This window comes from Plodia interpunctella, chromosome 7, assembly GCF_027563975.2.
Source record: "Plodia interpunctella isolate USDA-ARS_2022_Savannah chromosome 7, ilPloInte3.2, whole genome shotgun sequence".
NCBI classification, from domain to species: domain Eukaryota; kingdom Metazoa; phylum Arthropoda; class Insecta; order Lepidoptera; family Pyralidae; genus Plodia; species Plodia interpunctella.
Window position 1 is genome coordinate 5,724,159 of NC_071300.1, and position 18,799 is coordinate 5,742,957.

Genomic DNA, 18,799 nt, shown 5'->3' on the forward strand with positions numbered 1-18,799 from the left:
AAACATAATTGTTTATATTGGAGCTTATTAGCTCGATAACATCTTATTTACAAATCTGTTTGCTCTATTGAGCAAAGTAGTGGTGCCAGTGGTTCGGGGTAGGCATATTTTCTTTGCTTTGGCCAACTTGTATCTGTAGCCTGTTTAAGACTTCGCCAAGGAGAATATCGAATGCAGGGGAAAGTTGCTTTGACGGGAGGTTGAGTGACGCTGCGAGATATATATATATAAGAGACATCTTATAAGAAAGATCAGAAGAGAGGTCACCTTATTACCTTATCGGATATATTTCGTTCATAATCTCATAATATTTATTTATCTGTCACTATGACAGTATCGTCTATCAAAGGTTCAGATCCATGAGTCAGGGCGTACAATCCAGGTTATTTCACAAGCGTGTTATTATACGCAGACGATGGTATCATTCTTCGTGTAGCACCCACGTGAATTTAGAACGCAGTATACACTTTATTGCTGTATAACTTCGACAGTGCGAGGAAATAATTCGTCATTGTCAATACTAGTTGTTAGGCAATAAAATATACCATGTTTCACATTTATAATTTTAGATTTTCTCATCTCCCTTTCATTTTTTTTTTAAACTTGTTATATAAATTCTACCTTTTTCTACTTTTATCAGTTGGATCTAGGAATGAGGGAAAATTAAGGTACTTATATTTGTTGAAGCGGTAATATTATTTTGAAAAATCTTACAAGGTATTTAGAGTGCATATGGGTTAGAAATTGCTACCGTTGTATTACTTTATTATCGTGAGTACTACTGAGTGAGATATGTCATATGACATCAAAACTCAATATCCGTCCGATACATTTGTTATAGATTTCACATTTCCTCTCGCAGTAAAGTGCTTCGCTGCGCGATTTACTGGGATAATATTTTGAAATATAACTCTTAAGTAGACTTTCCAATATTTGTGGTGGTTTTAAACTTTATGAAGGTGCTTTAGTTGATCTCAGTAGCATTATAGACGTAGTAAATGTGTCTATTAATATCGTGGAGTGGCTGTAGATGAATTCATAAAAATATTGATTTGTCAGTACAAAATACTAAAAGCGTGATTATTTTCAGCAATGATCAGAATTATAAATCCTTCACGACAGGGACAAGTGTGACACTGATGCCAATACATGAGACAACTCATATTTACTTCCGTAAATAAACTGTCAAATCGCGGTCAATTAAAATAGCTTCCTTTCTTTGTATATTTTGCTCGTTTTTTCGAAGGCTAGACTTAAGATTTTCTTTTAGCCTTTGTTCAGCAATAAATTAATCATGAAACTAAATTTGAAATGATCATCAAAGTAATTTATTACTGACTACTTAAGGAATTCATATTTCAGCTACGAAAGCAGAGCTAAGAAATTCCTAAATTGCTTTATTCGTGATGCCCATGTCTCGTTAAGAAGCGACATTTGGGGAGATAGTGTCTGTAGAGTATAAATCCCCGCTGTAGCTGCCCCAGTAAATTGTCTACGGAAACGAGAAACCAAGTTATTGAAGAAGATTCATGGCTAGTGCATTAAATTGCAACATTTTAACGACATGGATAAGTACACCTACATAGTCTTGTGGTTTTATAAAGTACCTGGTATTTATTGTATATAACTAATAACCACGATTATAAACGAATTGGCGACGTCGCATTTCTTCTTATGACTTCTGAATTCAATTAATACACTTTAATTATGGATGATATTCCGATACTAGTCACTAATGAAATAATTGAATTACCTTTTAATTTTAAACAGTTCACAGTTTAAATAATGTGATTTCAAACATTATAATTGAAAATCGATACCTTTTTTATATTTGGATGGTAAGATTCTGGATGGCAAGTTTTAAAGCATAAATCTACCAAAACATGCTAAAAACGTTTTATCCGAATAGACGTAATGTTTGTAACAGACCTCCTGGGACCATTGGAGCATGAATGAAACCAGCTTAGATTTAACATAGGAGGGCAGGTGATACTGCCGGCTATAAATCGTGTACAGTCCTGTACAGTCGCCTCTGCGGTGGCACGCGGAACTTTGTCTTATTGTGGCCATATTTGTTTTGTTTAGTACAGGCGAGATGCGTTATTTCGGATTCGCAATCTTTGAACGCGGTGCAGTGGCTGGATTTATTTTCAAATTATATTGTTTTATGGTAACACGTGCTGGCTGCGTTGGTTCATCATTAAATGCCTAATGAAATGCCTGTGTAATAACGATAATTCATGGTAGCATATGGCAAAGGGTAAGACAAGACTTCAAATACTGTTGTGTTTTTTTGTTTTTTTTGGATGTGTTTTTTTTATATTAAGTTTAAATATGATTGCAGATCTGATCATCCTATTTTGAAAACGGTTGATAAATAGAAATTAAAATTGGGTTGCCACATTTCAAATGAACCCGTAAAACGTTAATGAATATTTCATCAAGAACTTACTTCATCATTAGATAGGTTGCTGTACTTTCTCTGACCTCAGTATATAGGTGGATAGAGTTTCAATCAATTATTGAGGGAGGAGAGTGAGGAGGGAGGAGAGAGTTGATTTAATTTATTTTGAATGGTTTTAGGCTAGTTCGTAAGTCAAAATAAATAAAATAATTTGAAAAACATGCTAATTGTTTATTTTGTAAGTTTAAAAAATCTGCAATAATTATTGGATAGTAAATTATTGTTTAGATATTTCCAATAAGTCTCCCGTTATTCACCTTCCTAGGTCGTGTAATTTACCCAAATGTACAGGTTAAAACACCTAATACATATTATTCCAATACGAGTGCTATTACCCATTGTGCTCACGGTCTTCTTGTTCGAGTCTGAGCATTGCTATTTTAGATTCGTGATCTCTTAATAGTATTCGCCATTCCGATGCGCGCTCCTGAATAAGCGGGCTTCGGGAATTATTGCATAGGCCAATATCTAGATCCATTCTCCGTCTCTAGACTGCGCAGACTTCCATGCAGTTTCTATTGAAATTAATTAGATTAGATTTTTATTCTGAAAATTAGATTAGAAAAATCATTTCTTATCTCGTAATAAGCTTTCTTTTTCTAAATTAATTAATGCTAGGTGATAAAAAAAAATAAACTTTTACATTTTATTTTATTTTTCATTATCAAAGTAGTGCTTCATGTAAATCACTTTCGCTATTATTGTAGATAGAAATTTTAATTATTGCCTAGTGGTAATTTTAAAAAATCAACATTACTGTGCACGAAATAGGAGCTAATTTTGAGTGAAGTATTCAACTTCACTGGGCGGCTAATTGGTGAAGTTACGGCTTCATAAATTATTTATGGCTCTACAGTGTTACTTTACGTATTAAACAGTCAATGTATTTATGCGTTAACTCTATTGAACCCATATAAATTAAACTTAGATTTTCTTTTCCAGTTTTGGTTAGGTTTATCATCAATATATTTTTATATTTGGATGTTTAACCAAAAGTAAAGTAAGATCGTAAAAGTATCGTTGTGTTAGTATCCGATAACATAAGTCTCGAACTTACATTGGGGCTACCACAATCTGTGTGATCCAACTTATATTTATTTCTTTCTGAAAAATTACATGCATTATTAACATAATATCAAATAAAATAAAAGCTTGTAAAGTTTCCATTGATATTTTCTGATCATAGCCCTATACATAGGAAATTAACTGTATACTTTGTTATAAACATATTTTCATATTAAGTACTTCCATCTTTTGGGAAATAATAAAATTAATCAACTATCAAAAAATGAAAAAGTAGGGTTATACATATAATGTTAAGTTGTATATTGTGTAAAATTTTTAGAGGTGCATTCACCTATTCCTAATCACAGATCATAGAAATTAGAGCTGCAATTTAGGCAACACCATTATGAGACTTAATAGACGTTATGCAGAAATCACTGCTTGCGTATATTTCCATTTAACTAAGTAATCATCTAACGCACTATTAAATTAACCGGTTTTTCCCCATCCTAAGAAAACAAACATAAAAAAACAAGTCGTAAATACTACACTATACCCTTGCACCAAATTAATATTACGAATACCCGAGGGGCAATGACCCCGTCTGTATACAATGGAGTAATGGTGCAGCATCAGCGTATCCTCACAAAGGTTGACTGTCACTGGTCGTGTCAGTTAACTAGCAGACGGTGTAAGTAACTTTGAATATGCTTACATGCTATGCTTTTATATGTTGATTTGGCATTTAACGTCAGAACTGTTTATGTATCACCCATCTGTAACTAATTTTAAAAATAAATCTGTTTATTTTTTAAGTTTGTAAAATTAATTTAGAATTATCGAAGTTTATAATTTTTTTATTTAACTACATCTTCTTCATAGTCGTATTCCTCATGGCTGAGGGTCGTGGTTATTACGTGGAATGAAACACATACAATAACTTTCTTGGCATTATTAATGGAGTGGTTTGCCATTGCCTTCTCCATTTCTCACACAAGTTAATAAGAATCAATCAGTGTGCAGGTTTCCTCACGATGTTTTCCTTCGCCTTCACATATTTGTTGGCAATTATGTATAAGTAATCATGTACAAGGCTATTACAAAAATGCGGCGAAGCAAATGTCCTCGCATTAAGTTTAAAAAATAAATAGGTACATACTTTTTCATATAAGAAGCATGTTTAACTTGAACACAACAATGTATAACCATCAATAGCATATCAAACAACAGACTTTCAAAGGGAATTCTCCGCTATCACCACCACATAAGACCTCCTGGTAACTTTTCATGCAGTTGATAATAATTCAAGATCTATAAAACGACCACATACATACCGCATTACTATCAAGACCAGTTTTATGACATTACCTTAATGATTCTGACATGTCCAGTTCCCATCTGCTCATTTCAAAAGCATAAATTATAATTAGCTCATTCGTATTGCTATTTCAAAACCCTTTCTCGGGTAAACCGTGTAAGAACAAAAAATATCTTAACCGATTGAATTAAACATGCACCTCAATAACTCCGTATGATTTTTAAAATTAGTTGGAGTTAAAGAGTAAAAATTAAAGTTTTACCGTTGACAGGTTATGGGGAGCGTAATGTGTATTTTATCATTTGTTCACCAAGGCATTACGTTAAACAATTTGTCGTTTACGTTATGTACGTTAAACAACGACAACGATTAATCGGAACGATGATTGTGATAGCTGTATAAATAGAGCGATCAGGCTAACATTTTATAAAAAAAAACCACTGCCTCCAATAAAATTCGTCCGAGCGGAATCGGAAAATTCAAAAATAATTGTCACAGAATATTAAGAACATTAATCAAGTGAAGGCTCTATGACGTTTAATTTTCTCCTTTCTGCATTTCACTGACACGTACTGCGAGACGTGCTCTTAATTCAGCTTAATATTTAAATCTTCGCGAATAAGCCAGCCGTACTGAGGGAATATAAATTATGAAATGATATTGTCGCTCCTTTAAGGAATGGTCCAGTTTTGTTATTCCCAAAACGAGGCTAATAAATTTTCTTCAGACACCTACTTGTATTTTATTTGATTACTGGAAATTAAGGGAACTGAGTAATGAAAGTAATTTGTTGTAAATAGAACTAATAATTCTTTAAGTCACTTCATATATTTTATTGTAAACAGTATCGACACAAAATTTATTGATTTATAAATTCTCCGAACAACTCAAGGCTGTTTATTTTTCGTTAATCTTTTGTGTTTCTTTTTACTACTCTTTTACTTTTATATCTAAACCTAACAAAGGCGAAAGATTATGAAACGTGAAGCTTACTTTGTACCCGCACAGTTATGAGCTGCATATGCAATGAAACACACCGCTGCATATTCAGGGGCTTTGAATATAACAGCGGCTGCGAAAGCTAGTGTGTTACACCCTTACCTTATTTTATTAATGAATGAACAGTTAAAGTGGACTGGAAACTCATTTACTAGCCATTACCTCGTGAACTAACTACAGTAAGCACATTAAAATGCATGTCAAAAGTTTAAATTTATGCACCGGACACGGTCTTCAATTAAACTTGTTATAATGAAACTCTGGAAAAACGGAGTAAATTGCCTTGGAGCAGAGACGCAAATAATTCCCAAGTTTTGCAATTTATACTCATTTTAAAGTAAAGTTCGATGGCGCAGACGTTACGGTACCTTCGGATTCCAAAATCGATTACTTCACGGCTCCGATGTTTGGGGACACCCGAAAATTGTCTCTCCGGTTGTTTGTTGCCAAATTCCGAAGCTGTTTAATTTAAATTCGTCAAATTTAAGCAAAGAGTATTTATATCGCTGCCGGATTTGGCCCAGTCTTATTTGTATCCAACAAACAGCGAATCATTTCTGGAAAAGTTTTACTGAATTGTAAATTTTGTGTTTATATTAATTTTGTACTCTCGTTTCATTTATGCTAAAAATTTTTATTCAAACTTATGCAAACTTATGCTCAATTATATACTACATCACCACATACCTTGTGGATTCAATTATATATTCCCATATATTTACATATTTATAGAAGCTACTTGATTGATAATATTTTTTCTTGCCAATGTTACAATTATTACATCTCCAGTTATAAACACTGACAAATGTTTAATATGAAAGATTACATTTTCAGGTGACAATAAATGCTAACCTATGCTTTCCACAGTTCCAAGAATCAGCTATTAACATTCATTGTATTCAGAGATAAAATATAAATCGAGCAAAGAGATACCCACGTTCCTTGTTTTGTTTCTGTTATCTAACTTTTCGTGGGTCGTTTTTAGTAAACATTCCTCCTGTCGTTGGCAAACCATTCAATGAACCCGTTTCTATGCTCTGAACGACTGGACGTGGTCTAAATATACCATTTAAATTCAAGAGCAGTTACTATGCCTTCTGCCAAAGCATCATGAGCTATTTATTATTGTCTTTATAGCGGCACTTTTGTCTTACTTGGCCGATAGGATACTTTAAGATCCGTAATATTACGCAATACAATCTGAACTTTTCAAACTTTGTAAGGACTTTTTAAATTTTCAGTCCAAAGTTTTTGAACTAAGCCTTTTCATGGCAGAAGTTACCAGGGGCACTCTATTCAGACAGTGTTAATGAATTTCTTTCATTTGGGATTCACAAAGCAGTGGCATTCCACTAAAACCTCAATCGAACAGGGTTCCCACTAAAAATAAATAAAATCGACTCGGAATTGCGCAGAGTGAGTGCGAAGCAAGGTCCCGCGAGCACTTTCTCATGCAAAAGTCGAATGGTTACTTTAATTCTTAGCTGAAGCACTTGTCGGTTTTACGACCGAAGCGATTTAATCCACTTAAAACGCAGAGCACAAACTCAGGGCCGACAAAGCTCTCAGCCGCTCTCATTTAAAAATGGAAATAAACCTCGACCATCTTTGACTGGGCCCCTCACTGAATTCTAAGTTCAGCTACAACTACAAGTGATGAATGAAATTGACGATTTTGTTTAGATTATACTGAAAAAATTGTCAGGCACCCTTAACGATCCATATCATATACCGTTTATTATTATCCGCAAGTTTCTAAGACGGCTTTGTTCGGATTTAATCTTTTTTCCTAAATAAACACCTTCGTATACGATAATGAACTGATTTTTGTAATTGGCAATGCTTTTTTGGTATATTGTTTATGTCCATAGTTAAAATAGTAGTAGTTTTAATAAGCTTTTTACTTAACCATTCCAATATCGTTTTGTGAATACGTTTCATGTTTTTGATATTTCTATGGCCTTTTCTACCAGTATACTTTCAAAATCTTGAAGAGTAAATTTAAAGTTTAATCAATGGAAGTCTGTTTACCCAGGCGCGCTATACATTCATGTCTTTGGTTCATTCTTAATGAAAGAGTTCGTTCCTCAAGATAATTTCGCTTTTGTTTATTTTCCTACGCTCGGCACCGCTCTGGCTTAACTTTCAGGCTTTATATTAATTTTCGTTGTGCACAAACCGCTGCTGTTCTTTTAGAAAGTTTGCTTAAACTACACATTTAAACCATTGTTGTCTTTAGATTAAATTACACAAAATAACTTTCAAGACTAGCGCGAATAGTTAGTTGTTCGGTCAAAATCATTCCAACGAATGATAGAAATATTTTTTTTATAATGACTAGGTATGTCTATTTTTTTTAATAATATCTCTGGAAGTAGGGAAATGAACCAAAACAACCTGTCCATAATTTAAACCTCCTGTAACTAATTGCCTACCCTAGCCATGTTTTGTTTTTTGGAGCTCAACGGAAATTGCGTGGAAGAAAGGATCACTCGAAGCAAATAGGTCTCTAGGTACAGGATAATTACCGACTTTTTTACTCCCTTAATTATGGTATGTCCTTACCGATTACTGTCGCTGTTGACTGCAACGTCTACACTAATTATTGCGTCTTTTAAAAACAAGTACATTCAACATGTCAGCTATAAATCAGCTATGGAAATCATGGCTTTATACAGAATTTTCATGTAAATTGACGATGTAAAACATTAACTTTTGTTTTAAACATCGAATAAGAAAATTTGTAACCAAATTATGACTGAATTATATTTCGAAAGTTTTCGCAATTTCTTAATGGGGTCTCGAAATATCTAGGGAAGTAACGAGTCAAAATGTGTATGGTTAAAAATAAAAAGACTGGAAGATTTTGGGATAAGTCCTCAATAGATCATCATTTCCTGTTTTTTTTGTTTCTATGTGTTTTCTTAAGCAATAAAGTTATTTTTCTCGTCTCGTACATAAAGTCTAAAAGGAGAATAACTATTACTTAGAGAAATAATTTAGCCGTCATAGTATCTGTACTGACCCGATTAAGCATAGGCAGGGGCGTGAGTTCGTTTCCCGCTCCAGCCGTGAATTTGTATTTAAATTGATGACATGCAAATATCGCAATATACAGTTATATCAAACAAAATATATTTTTGTTACAGGATGGCGATAGAGGTTACCTGGAAGGCCTCGCATCGCGCTACGCAGACTTATTTTCAACGCACTATGGTGACGTTTTGGATCATCTAGAAGAGCTGAGAAGACACGAATGGGAGGAGATGTCGCCGAGGATGAGGGTCCTTGGAGGACCAGGGACTCCACAGACACCACCATCTGCAAGCCCTGGGTCATTGGCCTTAAACAATCTGACCACGTCACATTCACAACCGATTTATGTGCCTGGAAAATATTCGGTGAGCATTAAAATCAATTAATAAAAACCAATTTTTTTTAGGTGTATATAAAATACTTGCAGCCTATTGAGTCTTCGTCCACGGTAGCCCATATTTCTTCTTAAGTTCAGGTCAATATTTATTCAAAATTTCAAAAAATCTGTAGTTTTTGAGTTAAGCATAACATTTGAACTTTATGTGGTGTACGTTTCAGCGTAATCCAATGTTACGTAATTAGATTCCCTATACGCCTTGTCTTGTGTAAGAAAGCTAATACTCGCATCCAACTTATAAATCCTTGGAATTGTTGCTTAGCACGAACATGTGACTAATGTATGCAATATATTGTTGCGATGTATTGCAAACTTTAATAGCCATTTAGCCTGGATTACAGTACAAGGTTGTATGCTATAAATTGAAATACGGTAAATCCAGGCTTCATGGGTGCTTGCTATCTATGGAATACCAGCAGCGAATGTTGTAGATTTATTTTAGTCATAAATTAAAAGCAAATCATCAATTTGAATTAATTCAGCTTCCGATATTTAGATATTTTTTTAGCTTAACCCTTCGATTCTATAGACAATGAAAATAATTGAATAACGATAAAATCGCAAATTTTCCGTCTAAATCACATTGATATCTCCGAGAAAAGGTTACCTAAGAAGCACATGAACTTAAAAGTCAAATCACATGTTGCGAAGCAAATTAAAGCAAAATTTACATGAACTGCAACTGCAGTTTTATGCATATTTATTGAACTGCACTGAATCCATGTGAAACTCAACGCGAATCAGTCAGTATAATCGAATTTCATCACGTCCAATGTCATACATATTAAGAAGGATGGGACGTGTCTTGTTTGTAAAATAATTCAGTGCTTAAATAAATACCCAATTAAAATACCACATGTTATCACTCTGTAGTAAGAGAAATACCTATTTTGAAAACATATTTTGTTGCCCCGCTTCTTCTTCACCTGCTCTTTGAAAGTCGACAGTGGTATGGGTTTTAGGTAAAATTTTGACGTCAATAATGTTATGTATATTATCATATTCCACTCGTATAATAAAGTTCATCTAAGTCCGCTAGATATATTGTTCCTGATTACCAAACGTCACAAGTATTAAAATTTTAGCATTACATTATTAAATCAAATTAATTGTTACTTAATTTTAATACTAGGTATTCAATGTTAAGTGAAAGAAAAAGTTAATTCGCGGACAGCATCTAGTTAACAATTAAGTGTTCTTCTTGTTCGCAGCCGTCAAGTTGCCTCACCGACAAGGAAGAAGACGAAATTTACGGGTTCGGCTACGGTGTGTTCGGCAAACAGATGTTGCAACGACAACAGCAACAGAAACAACTGTTGTTGGCGCAACCCACACAACCCTTGATGCATAATCAACAACACAACTATCAAAGGCAAGTTTTTTCACATAATGTCGTACCGTATAAATTCATAAAAAATAAATAAAGAAGAAAGAAAATTTATATTTTGTAAATGAAAAATGAAATTTAAGGCCATATTAATAATTCTTTATTTACCAAAGGTATACATTAGAGTTTCTTTGCCTAAGTTACCCATATTATTATTAGCTGAAGCTATGTAAGCAGCTAAGCAAAGTTTATATTATTTATCTTTACTATGATATAAATATATTTAATTCGTAAATGAAAAAAGATTATTGTTTAAATAATCTCTTTTTCATTTGAGCGTTTTTACGATTTCTTGCCTAGTTGTTCGTCGGAACTCATCACTATTTATTTACATTATTTATTCCTTCCTTTTTATTCATTTAAAGAATAATTTTGGGTTAAATTTATGATTGATAGATATCGTAAAAGATAATTTTCTTTTCTTACATTGCATACGATAACAACATCCTATTATCATTATGTCATTTCTTTTAATATAGCATGAAGACGGCAGGAATTTTGATTTTTGAGACTGGTTCAACGAAACAGACTGCTTACTTATTATAGACCACTTACAATTGCAATTCGGCATTACCGCCACATAAAGATCAATACCGTGTGACATGCTGTTGAATATACTAAATATAAACAACGCAGATAGGTAAAGTTAACGTAGGTGTTTATATACATGCGGTTTTAAGTGGATTAACATCGGAAACCTTCACGAACACTCAAGATAAAGTACAAACACTAAACAGATTTTAGTGGAAACAATTAACCTAAAGATGATGGCATATATAATCATAAAATCACCAATAATATAACCATGCTATTACATACTGGCAGATTGGATAAATAGCATGCAGCGAAACTGATCCTTGTTTCGTTAAAATACGATTGAAATTTAAATGTTTGCAACAACTAGAATAGCATGGGGCGTATTCATAAATTATTTGGACTTTAACAGGTGTACTCGTTAGATAAGGCTTTACTCTGCATGTTTAAGGTGTAATCTAAATTGAAATCAGTCGTTCGATTGGCGACAGAAGTAGTCTCGTGTAGCTGACGGTGGTAGGCGGGCATGATTTCGCTTCAATTGTAATTTGAATGAAAATTCTAAGTAAACATTTCTTTTGCGAATCACATACCGGTATTCCGATTAATTTATGATGTATTGGGCTCAATAAAATTCAGAGTTGTACTTTGAACTTTTCATTTTTTTTTTTAATTAATTTAAGGTAAAAAAAAATTGTTCACTACTTTTTTACACTTCTTTTAACAATTAATGTTAAAAGTAGCGTAATTATAATGAAAAGGTTTGAAAACTATTTTTTTAAATGCTCCGTACTTGAACTGAAGTTTTGAAGTATTTCACTGATTCAACTTGATAGCATCACCAGTAATCTGTTGTATCCGTTTCTGTGTTTGTCCATCTTACACAAACACAAAAACAAGCTTACATGTCGTCGCGATACAAGCTAAGTGCTTAGTGTGGGCCATAGATCAACAAAAAAGAAATGTTGGCCGAAGAGTGATGTCATTATTTTCTTTATCATAAGAAATGGCACGGCGAATAACCCGAGCGTGAACATATTCTGCGGCGTCAACCCATCTCTATTCTAAATTAGATTTGAACCAAATCGGTAGATTCGATCATAAATTAGCAGTAGGAAGCACGACTTCGCCCACACAGTCTAATTCGCCATGTCGCTGATGCTAATTAGGTATTTACTGGCTCGGCCCAAACGAATTACCTCGTAAACTCTACGATATCTACCATTTTATTTAGGCATTAAGTGAATTTATTTCAAAAACATACTACTACATAAAAAGCGAACATAAACCTACCAACTTAAAGATGACACATTGAGAATAGATATAAAATTTGTTTTTGTGAAGTGTAATTATAGTACAAGCACAATGGGCCGAGTATCTCAACATCGTTTACAATACAATCAGTACTATTAAAAAAGTATAATGCATAGGACATCGTTCAGGGCCCTGAAATAGTATGGTCTATTATATATTTAACAATACAGAAAAAATCTAATATCAATCAACAAACACGCACTAACATTTATATTAGATGAAAAACGGAGATTTTCTTTCTTCAGCCAATATGCATTTTCGTGTATACACATTTACACTTAGAAAAAGGTATAAAATGGTCACAGACTTTAACATTTTAATGCTAGAAAGAAGCCATTATGCCTCAGTTTTTTAAAGAACCACCTGGCTTTCTTTGTTACTTCGACTTAATGTGTCTAATGTTGTGTTGTCCCAGCTTTATTTTATCACGCACCCACACAACTATGTAAATTTAGTCAATTGGTCACCGTTGAAAAAAGTATCATAATAATGTAACATAATTGAGATTGGTCAAGATTTCACTATTAAATAGGACCTACCAACATTTTAAATAATATGTCGTTATTTCAGAATCGATAAATTTAATAAACGTAACGTATTGAGACATGTTTTACGACTTTTAAATCTGTAGACCATTAAGTACCTACCTACTATGTTCACAGGAAAAAAAAATACTGAAACACGCGAAAGATACTTTTCTAAGATAAGTGGGTGCGAGAACCGTTGTTTGAAGACCTTAACTTCTTCGCCAAGACAACGTCAAAGTAATACTTTTTAATTTCAAGTGGGCCCTTAAGTTTAATTTATGCTTTGGCAAACTTCGCTAATCATGTTACTTGTCACTTTTTGTTTGCATTGTTTTGTTTTCCGTGTTCTTTAAATTGCGTAGTTAGGAATTCATTACAAAACAATCGAATTTATCCTAAGATTATCTCATCTCGACCAGGTTTTCTCTTCTGTGCTCATTATCTTTGTCGTAGAACATTGAAACAGATAATTCGCTTTTCTACTTTTTCTTTTCCACTTTGCACCATATCCGGCACTCAGTATTCATATAAATTCCATACTATATCTAAATTAAGCAATGGTTTAACATAGACTTTTGTAATTTAACATCTGGCAATGGAATGGCATTAATTCAATAAATTTAACTGCGTTCAATTCATTGAAAGAGAAAATTGTCTCTATAACAGACATCACTTATGTAGCTATGACATTACAATAAACATCGACCATTGATTACAGTCAATAAATTACAATTAATCCTAGCATTAAATAAAGAATGTATTGAATACACTAATAAGCTTGTTATAACAGCTTTTTCACGAAATGCCTAATACGATATCGGATATTTTTTATGATAGTATACGTATTGTAATTATTTGTTACATAAAGAACTTTTTGGATACTTTTTGTCATCTAAACTTGCTGTAAAAATATACTCGTTGACATATATAATTACACTGACTCTTGAAAACACACAAATACAGGTTAAATTATGAAAAGTAAAGAAAACAAATCTGTTACTGTTGACACACATAACCTTAATTTTCATTCGTAGCCGATTTTTCTATGATTTCGATACTTTAAACCTCTGATACAATTAAACAGATGATATTGAAGTCATTGTTCCGTGAACAAAAGGGCTCAATTTCCGGCATAGAGTTAATAAATTACGAGATAGATAGTAAATATTTTATGTACTTATGTGTTACGGCTACGGCTAAACTCCGAAATGCGGCTGCACCTATGTCTAGCCGCACTACGGAGTTTAGCCGTAACATACACATATGTTATGGTTCTATGCTATGATATAAATAGATAAATATTTCTTAAACCTGTAATATTTACATGAGCTATCTTACTTTTCAAATTATACCTATATGGAGTCCGTTCCAAACGACTTTTATTCATAAAATTGTAATAATTTCGCATCTAAATTTGAAACATGAATTCAGCATAGAATAGGCTGCGCCTCCAATCCATGTTAGTCAATTAACACTATGTAGCTGCGGAATCCAACTAACAAGCAAGATAGGAGAAACGCCAAGAAACCCTGATACTCTAGAACGAGATACTCGTACATACGTCGCTTCAAAGGGATTTATCTAAGTGGCTGTATAATGCGTAATGCTTCGTTACGTCGCGCTATCTCAAAAAATATTTAGAGAACAGAAGTGACGTTCGTTGAACAAAGGTACATAACGTTTGTTCACTGAAATCCAGTAGCTGTAGATAACATATTTGGGTTGTGAATGTTTCAGTTCAAAGTTTTGAATTCTCGAAAGAAAATTATTATACCTACATGAACATACATATAAAAGTATGACGTTAATTACACATTTTTCTTATAAACACCGTTCAATCTATGTCGATTAAATTAAATAAAAATCCACGCTAGACTAATTGGTATGCACACAATTAGTTGTGTCATTCCTTCGTTAATGTCTTTTTCTCAAATTAATTTACACAAAGAAATCACTCGTAAGCAAACATTCAAAGTATATTATAAGGGGGTTTCTATATTTGTGTATCTACTTAATTTGTTCTATTTCCTTCGCTTCTTGTTTAAATTAGGACCGGTTTTGGACCCATTTCGAAAGCAATTTTGTGGTATTTGAAGCTCCTGGCCATTTTGTGGAATGCGTTCTAATACAAATAGATGATTGCAATATAAACAGAGTAGTACTCATAATAGATGTTAGGCTTAAACAGTCGTAATAATAATTAAAATTTTAATTTTTCGTTCGTATTCCTGCCCTCCCACGATTTATTTTGTAAATTACATTAATGAGATGTCATTAGTCCTGAATGATATTTCAATTTGTAGACCTCTAGACATGAACATTTTTAGATTTGAACGTGGTTTGACAAAAAGTGCTTTTATCAAATTATACAGCTTCTTACTGTAGATAAACCTAATAGAATAGCCCGATTTGAAGCCCTCACGGTCTCCTATTCAGCTAATGGCTTAATAGCTCGTTATCTAATGACAATACCCGTGACTGACGGGACGTAATCTCTTCCTTGAAGCACGAATCGACTTCAGGTCGACTATGGACCACCGGGGTTTTAGAAAAATCACGATTAAATTCCGATGGGATTTTAGCGAACTCCGTTATCAATATAAGGACGTCTACTTTCTTATCGAATGTGTTTTGATAACACTATTGTAACATTTTATTAAAGTGGCCAAAATATATCTTAATGAACTTAAAATTATTTTTACTATATCTACATTAATATATTTATTGAAGTATCTACTTGAATAAATATATTAATTAAATTTTGTTCATATGTGACTATATCAACAAAATTTAATTATTTCATTTTTGAAAATACAAAACCAATCGGGATAAAATTCGAGATATACTACCTATACAAAGTATCAAGGTCCGTGAACACTGAATACGTGTACACCACAAAGTGTTAGAATTCCATATAATTTTTATCAAATTCACGTGAATTTGCAAATGACATTTTCGCTAATTGTTATCATTCATTCACCCTCCTAAGTACCTAATTTGATTCAGCATAAATAGGATTGCGCACTAGGCGTCAAGCTAAGAGGATTTCAAACACCGGTGAAGGAACGACGGAATAGTCGACACAGCAAGGAATCAATAAAGCTTATTTATTATTACTAACATTTTCAGTGCATACTACAAACGACCATAGTGTCTGACCACTGGAACCTTATAGACGATTTTTGTATGTGTTTTTATATTTGATTCGAATAGTTCAAAAATAATTACTTAACAATTCGCACATTACGTCACTGGAACTTTTAATTGAATGAGAGATCTTATTAAGCCCTCGAAAATGAGCCCTTTACGAATTTATCTTTTCATTAAACGGCACTCATTTCGTCTACAATCATCATTAGCGGCTGTATTGTTAATGTGCGTATCCATTAATTTCCCATTTACCGAATTCCGTTCTGCAGCGCAAAAAATAAATAATTCACAGAAAGTATGTATCTCTCATGAACGTAAACATTAATTTTATCAATCACTAGCTTTTGCCCACGGCACCACCCAGGTTAATTTCCCATGGGAATGTACATTTTTCCGGAATCAAAAATAGCACTAAAAGTAGTACAACATGTATGAGAAATTTCAAGAAGATTGGGCGTGTAGAACAAACAAATTTAATTCGCATTTATTATGTAAGGTATATATGTCATTTGGGCACTATTTCCGCCAAGATTATGTTTACATATATGACGTTAATTGCTAGAAATCATAAAAGCTGAATAAATAATTTAACTCCTAAAATGTTTTCTTCTAAATTTATGAAAGGCAAGGAGATACTTACTAATTTACTATCGTCTTTGTTATAAGGTAACACTAGTTATTTATCACCATCAAAAAAATATTTGATAACTTACAAATTTTACAATATTCAATAAAGTAAGACTACAATAAAGTAGGTACTTTTGTATTCTATTTATTTTATGATGCTGGATTGTTTTTACCTTTCCTGCTGCCAATAATCAAGTATTTATCGGATATCGAAAATAATTCTGCTTTAATATGATTGCGTTTTGATTATTTCGTCCGTCTGGTGATTTATTGGAGTTGAGAGGATTATTATATTAAATGAAAACAGTATTTTTATTGAACCCATTTTCAAAATCATATTGTTTACGTTTCATATTGTATGGATACACAAAAGTACACAGACGTTTACAATTATTTCCATGATGAAAGGTTTCGTTAAAACTCTTTTATGAATATAATATTCACAGATAAATTATATTTTAAATAATAATATTTTGTTACAGTTGCCTAAGTCCACGGTCTGCGTACTTCTATGAATTCCCGCCTAGTGGTAAGTGTGAATAGCTACTTCTTTATATTTAACTAACTTTTGCCCACAACTTCGAATCTACGTAAAAATCCATTTCCCGTGGGAATTTCAGGAAATTCTTTCTTAGTGCTCCCCTACACTCCCCGGGGAAAATACACACCAAATTTCAGCTTTCTACTCCCAGTAGTTTCGGCTGTGCGTTGTCTGTCATTCAGAGATAATGGAATTTAATTTCAATATTCAAGGAGTCATTTTATACGATACGATAGTACTAACATTTTATTTTATTTTGAACTCTGTGGCATCGTAAAAACCAGTCTACAAGGTAGTTACTAGAAGATCTAATTTGAACGATCATCATTATGGCTATTACATTTATGAATGTAATTGTTGCATCTCCAGCCAGTGTCCAAGTCCACTTACTTAACGAATATGGCGCATGTACCCTGCTCCTCATCCATAATTCCCTCATACATTATTTAACTCCTGGTTAGATACCTTGCAGAGCCACTTGTCAGACATTTTATGTTACAATAACAACGTTATATTTTCTCTATATTTGGTAGCAAATGATGCACATCCTTTTTACGGAAATCTTAGTTACTTATATGATTGCTCTTCAGTTTTATTTTTTTATTCATTTGGTTAAAAATAAGGAGTAGAGATGAAAAGATTAGATAGTATATGGAGACTCACAGCATTAACCATTTTTGGACTTGAAACAAAAGTGCAACACGATTTTAACTGCCCGGCATTATACGATACAAATTACATGGTTGAATATTGATATCTTATTGTTATTTTATAGATAACTGCCTGGGCACCGCAAAAAAGAAGGTGACCACATTTTCAAGACTGCTTCGGGGGCTGAAGTCTCACAGAAAAGAAAAGCATGGCTCCTGTTCGCCGAAACACACTCACAGTCCTCGACAAGTGTTGCCGCCACAAAGGGTGAGTTTCACACTATAATGTTTTGCTATTCACATCAAAAGCGTGGACGTGGATTTATTTTCAACTGAAACAAAAGTACATTCGTTTACTTAAATGTGTTCATGCGAAGAGATTTGCTATGCCACCTATTTTACGCCGCCATGCTTTTGATGTGGCGTGTTGTGAATGTATCTTTGTTGTAAACTTTACCAGAGTAAAAATTAAGCTTGGAAAATGATAGTCTGTGCAACCTGGGCATTAATGCACATTTATCTCGTAAATAAAAGTTACTGGCAGGTAGCTTCACTGTTATAGGGACATAAAGTTTGCATTATAATATTATGACGGAACTTTTGGTATATAGAACAAACAAAAGTACAGAATTTTCAAATTTTCTTTTGAATACATGAACAAATATTTTGAATTTTTATTTATTTCACATGCAAAGTATGTGAAATTTAGTTACACGGTTCACAGCAGAGCATTGCATACGTCATACTAATTGCAAGTGCGTCAAAGAGTACCGGCGTCGCGGATATGCATAATGGCGGATGGGGAGGACGCGTGGATCGCTGGCGGCCAAGATTCGGCGGGAAATTGTTT

The 18,799-nt window shown here is 33.3% G+C and overlaps 1 protein-coding gene across 5 annotated transcripts in view; it reads left to right on the forward strand.

Moving 5' to 3' along the window:
* LOC128671271 (uncharacterized) overlaps positions 1-18,799 on the forward strand; it is an 87,966-nt gene that overhangs the window by 56,284 nt on the left and 12,883 nt on the right. For 4 of the 5 annotated variants that reach the window (XM_053747612.2, XM_053747614.2, XM_053747615.2 and 1 more), the window contains exons 2-5: positions 8,936-9,187; positions 10,413-10,591; positions 17,241-17,287; positions 18,075-18,217. In XM_053747612.2, the coding sequence (XP_053603587.1) occupies positions 8,936-9,187; positions 10,413-10,591; positions 17,241-17,287; positions 18,075-18,217 (621 nt within the window). The remainder of the gene's footprint in view (positions 1-8,935; positions 9,188-10,412; positions 10,592-17,240; positions 17,288-18,074; positions 18,218-18,799) is intronic. The other variant, XM_053747613.2, reaches the window with a different exon arrangement.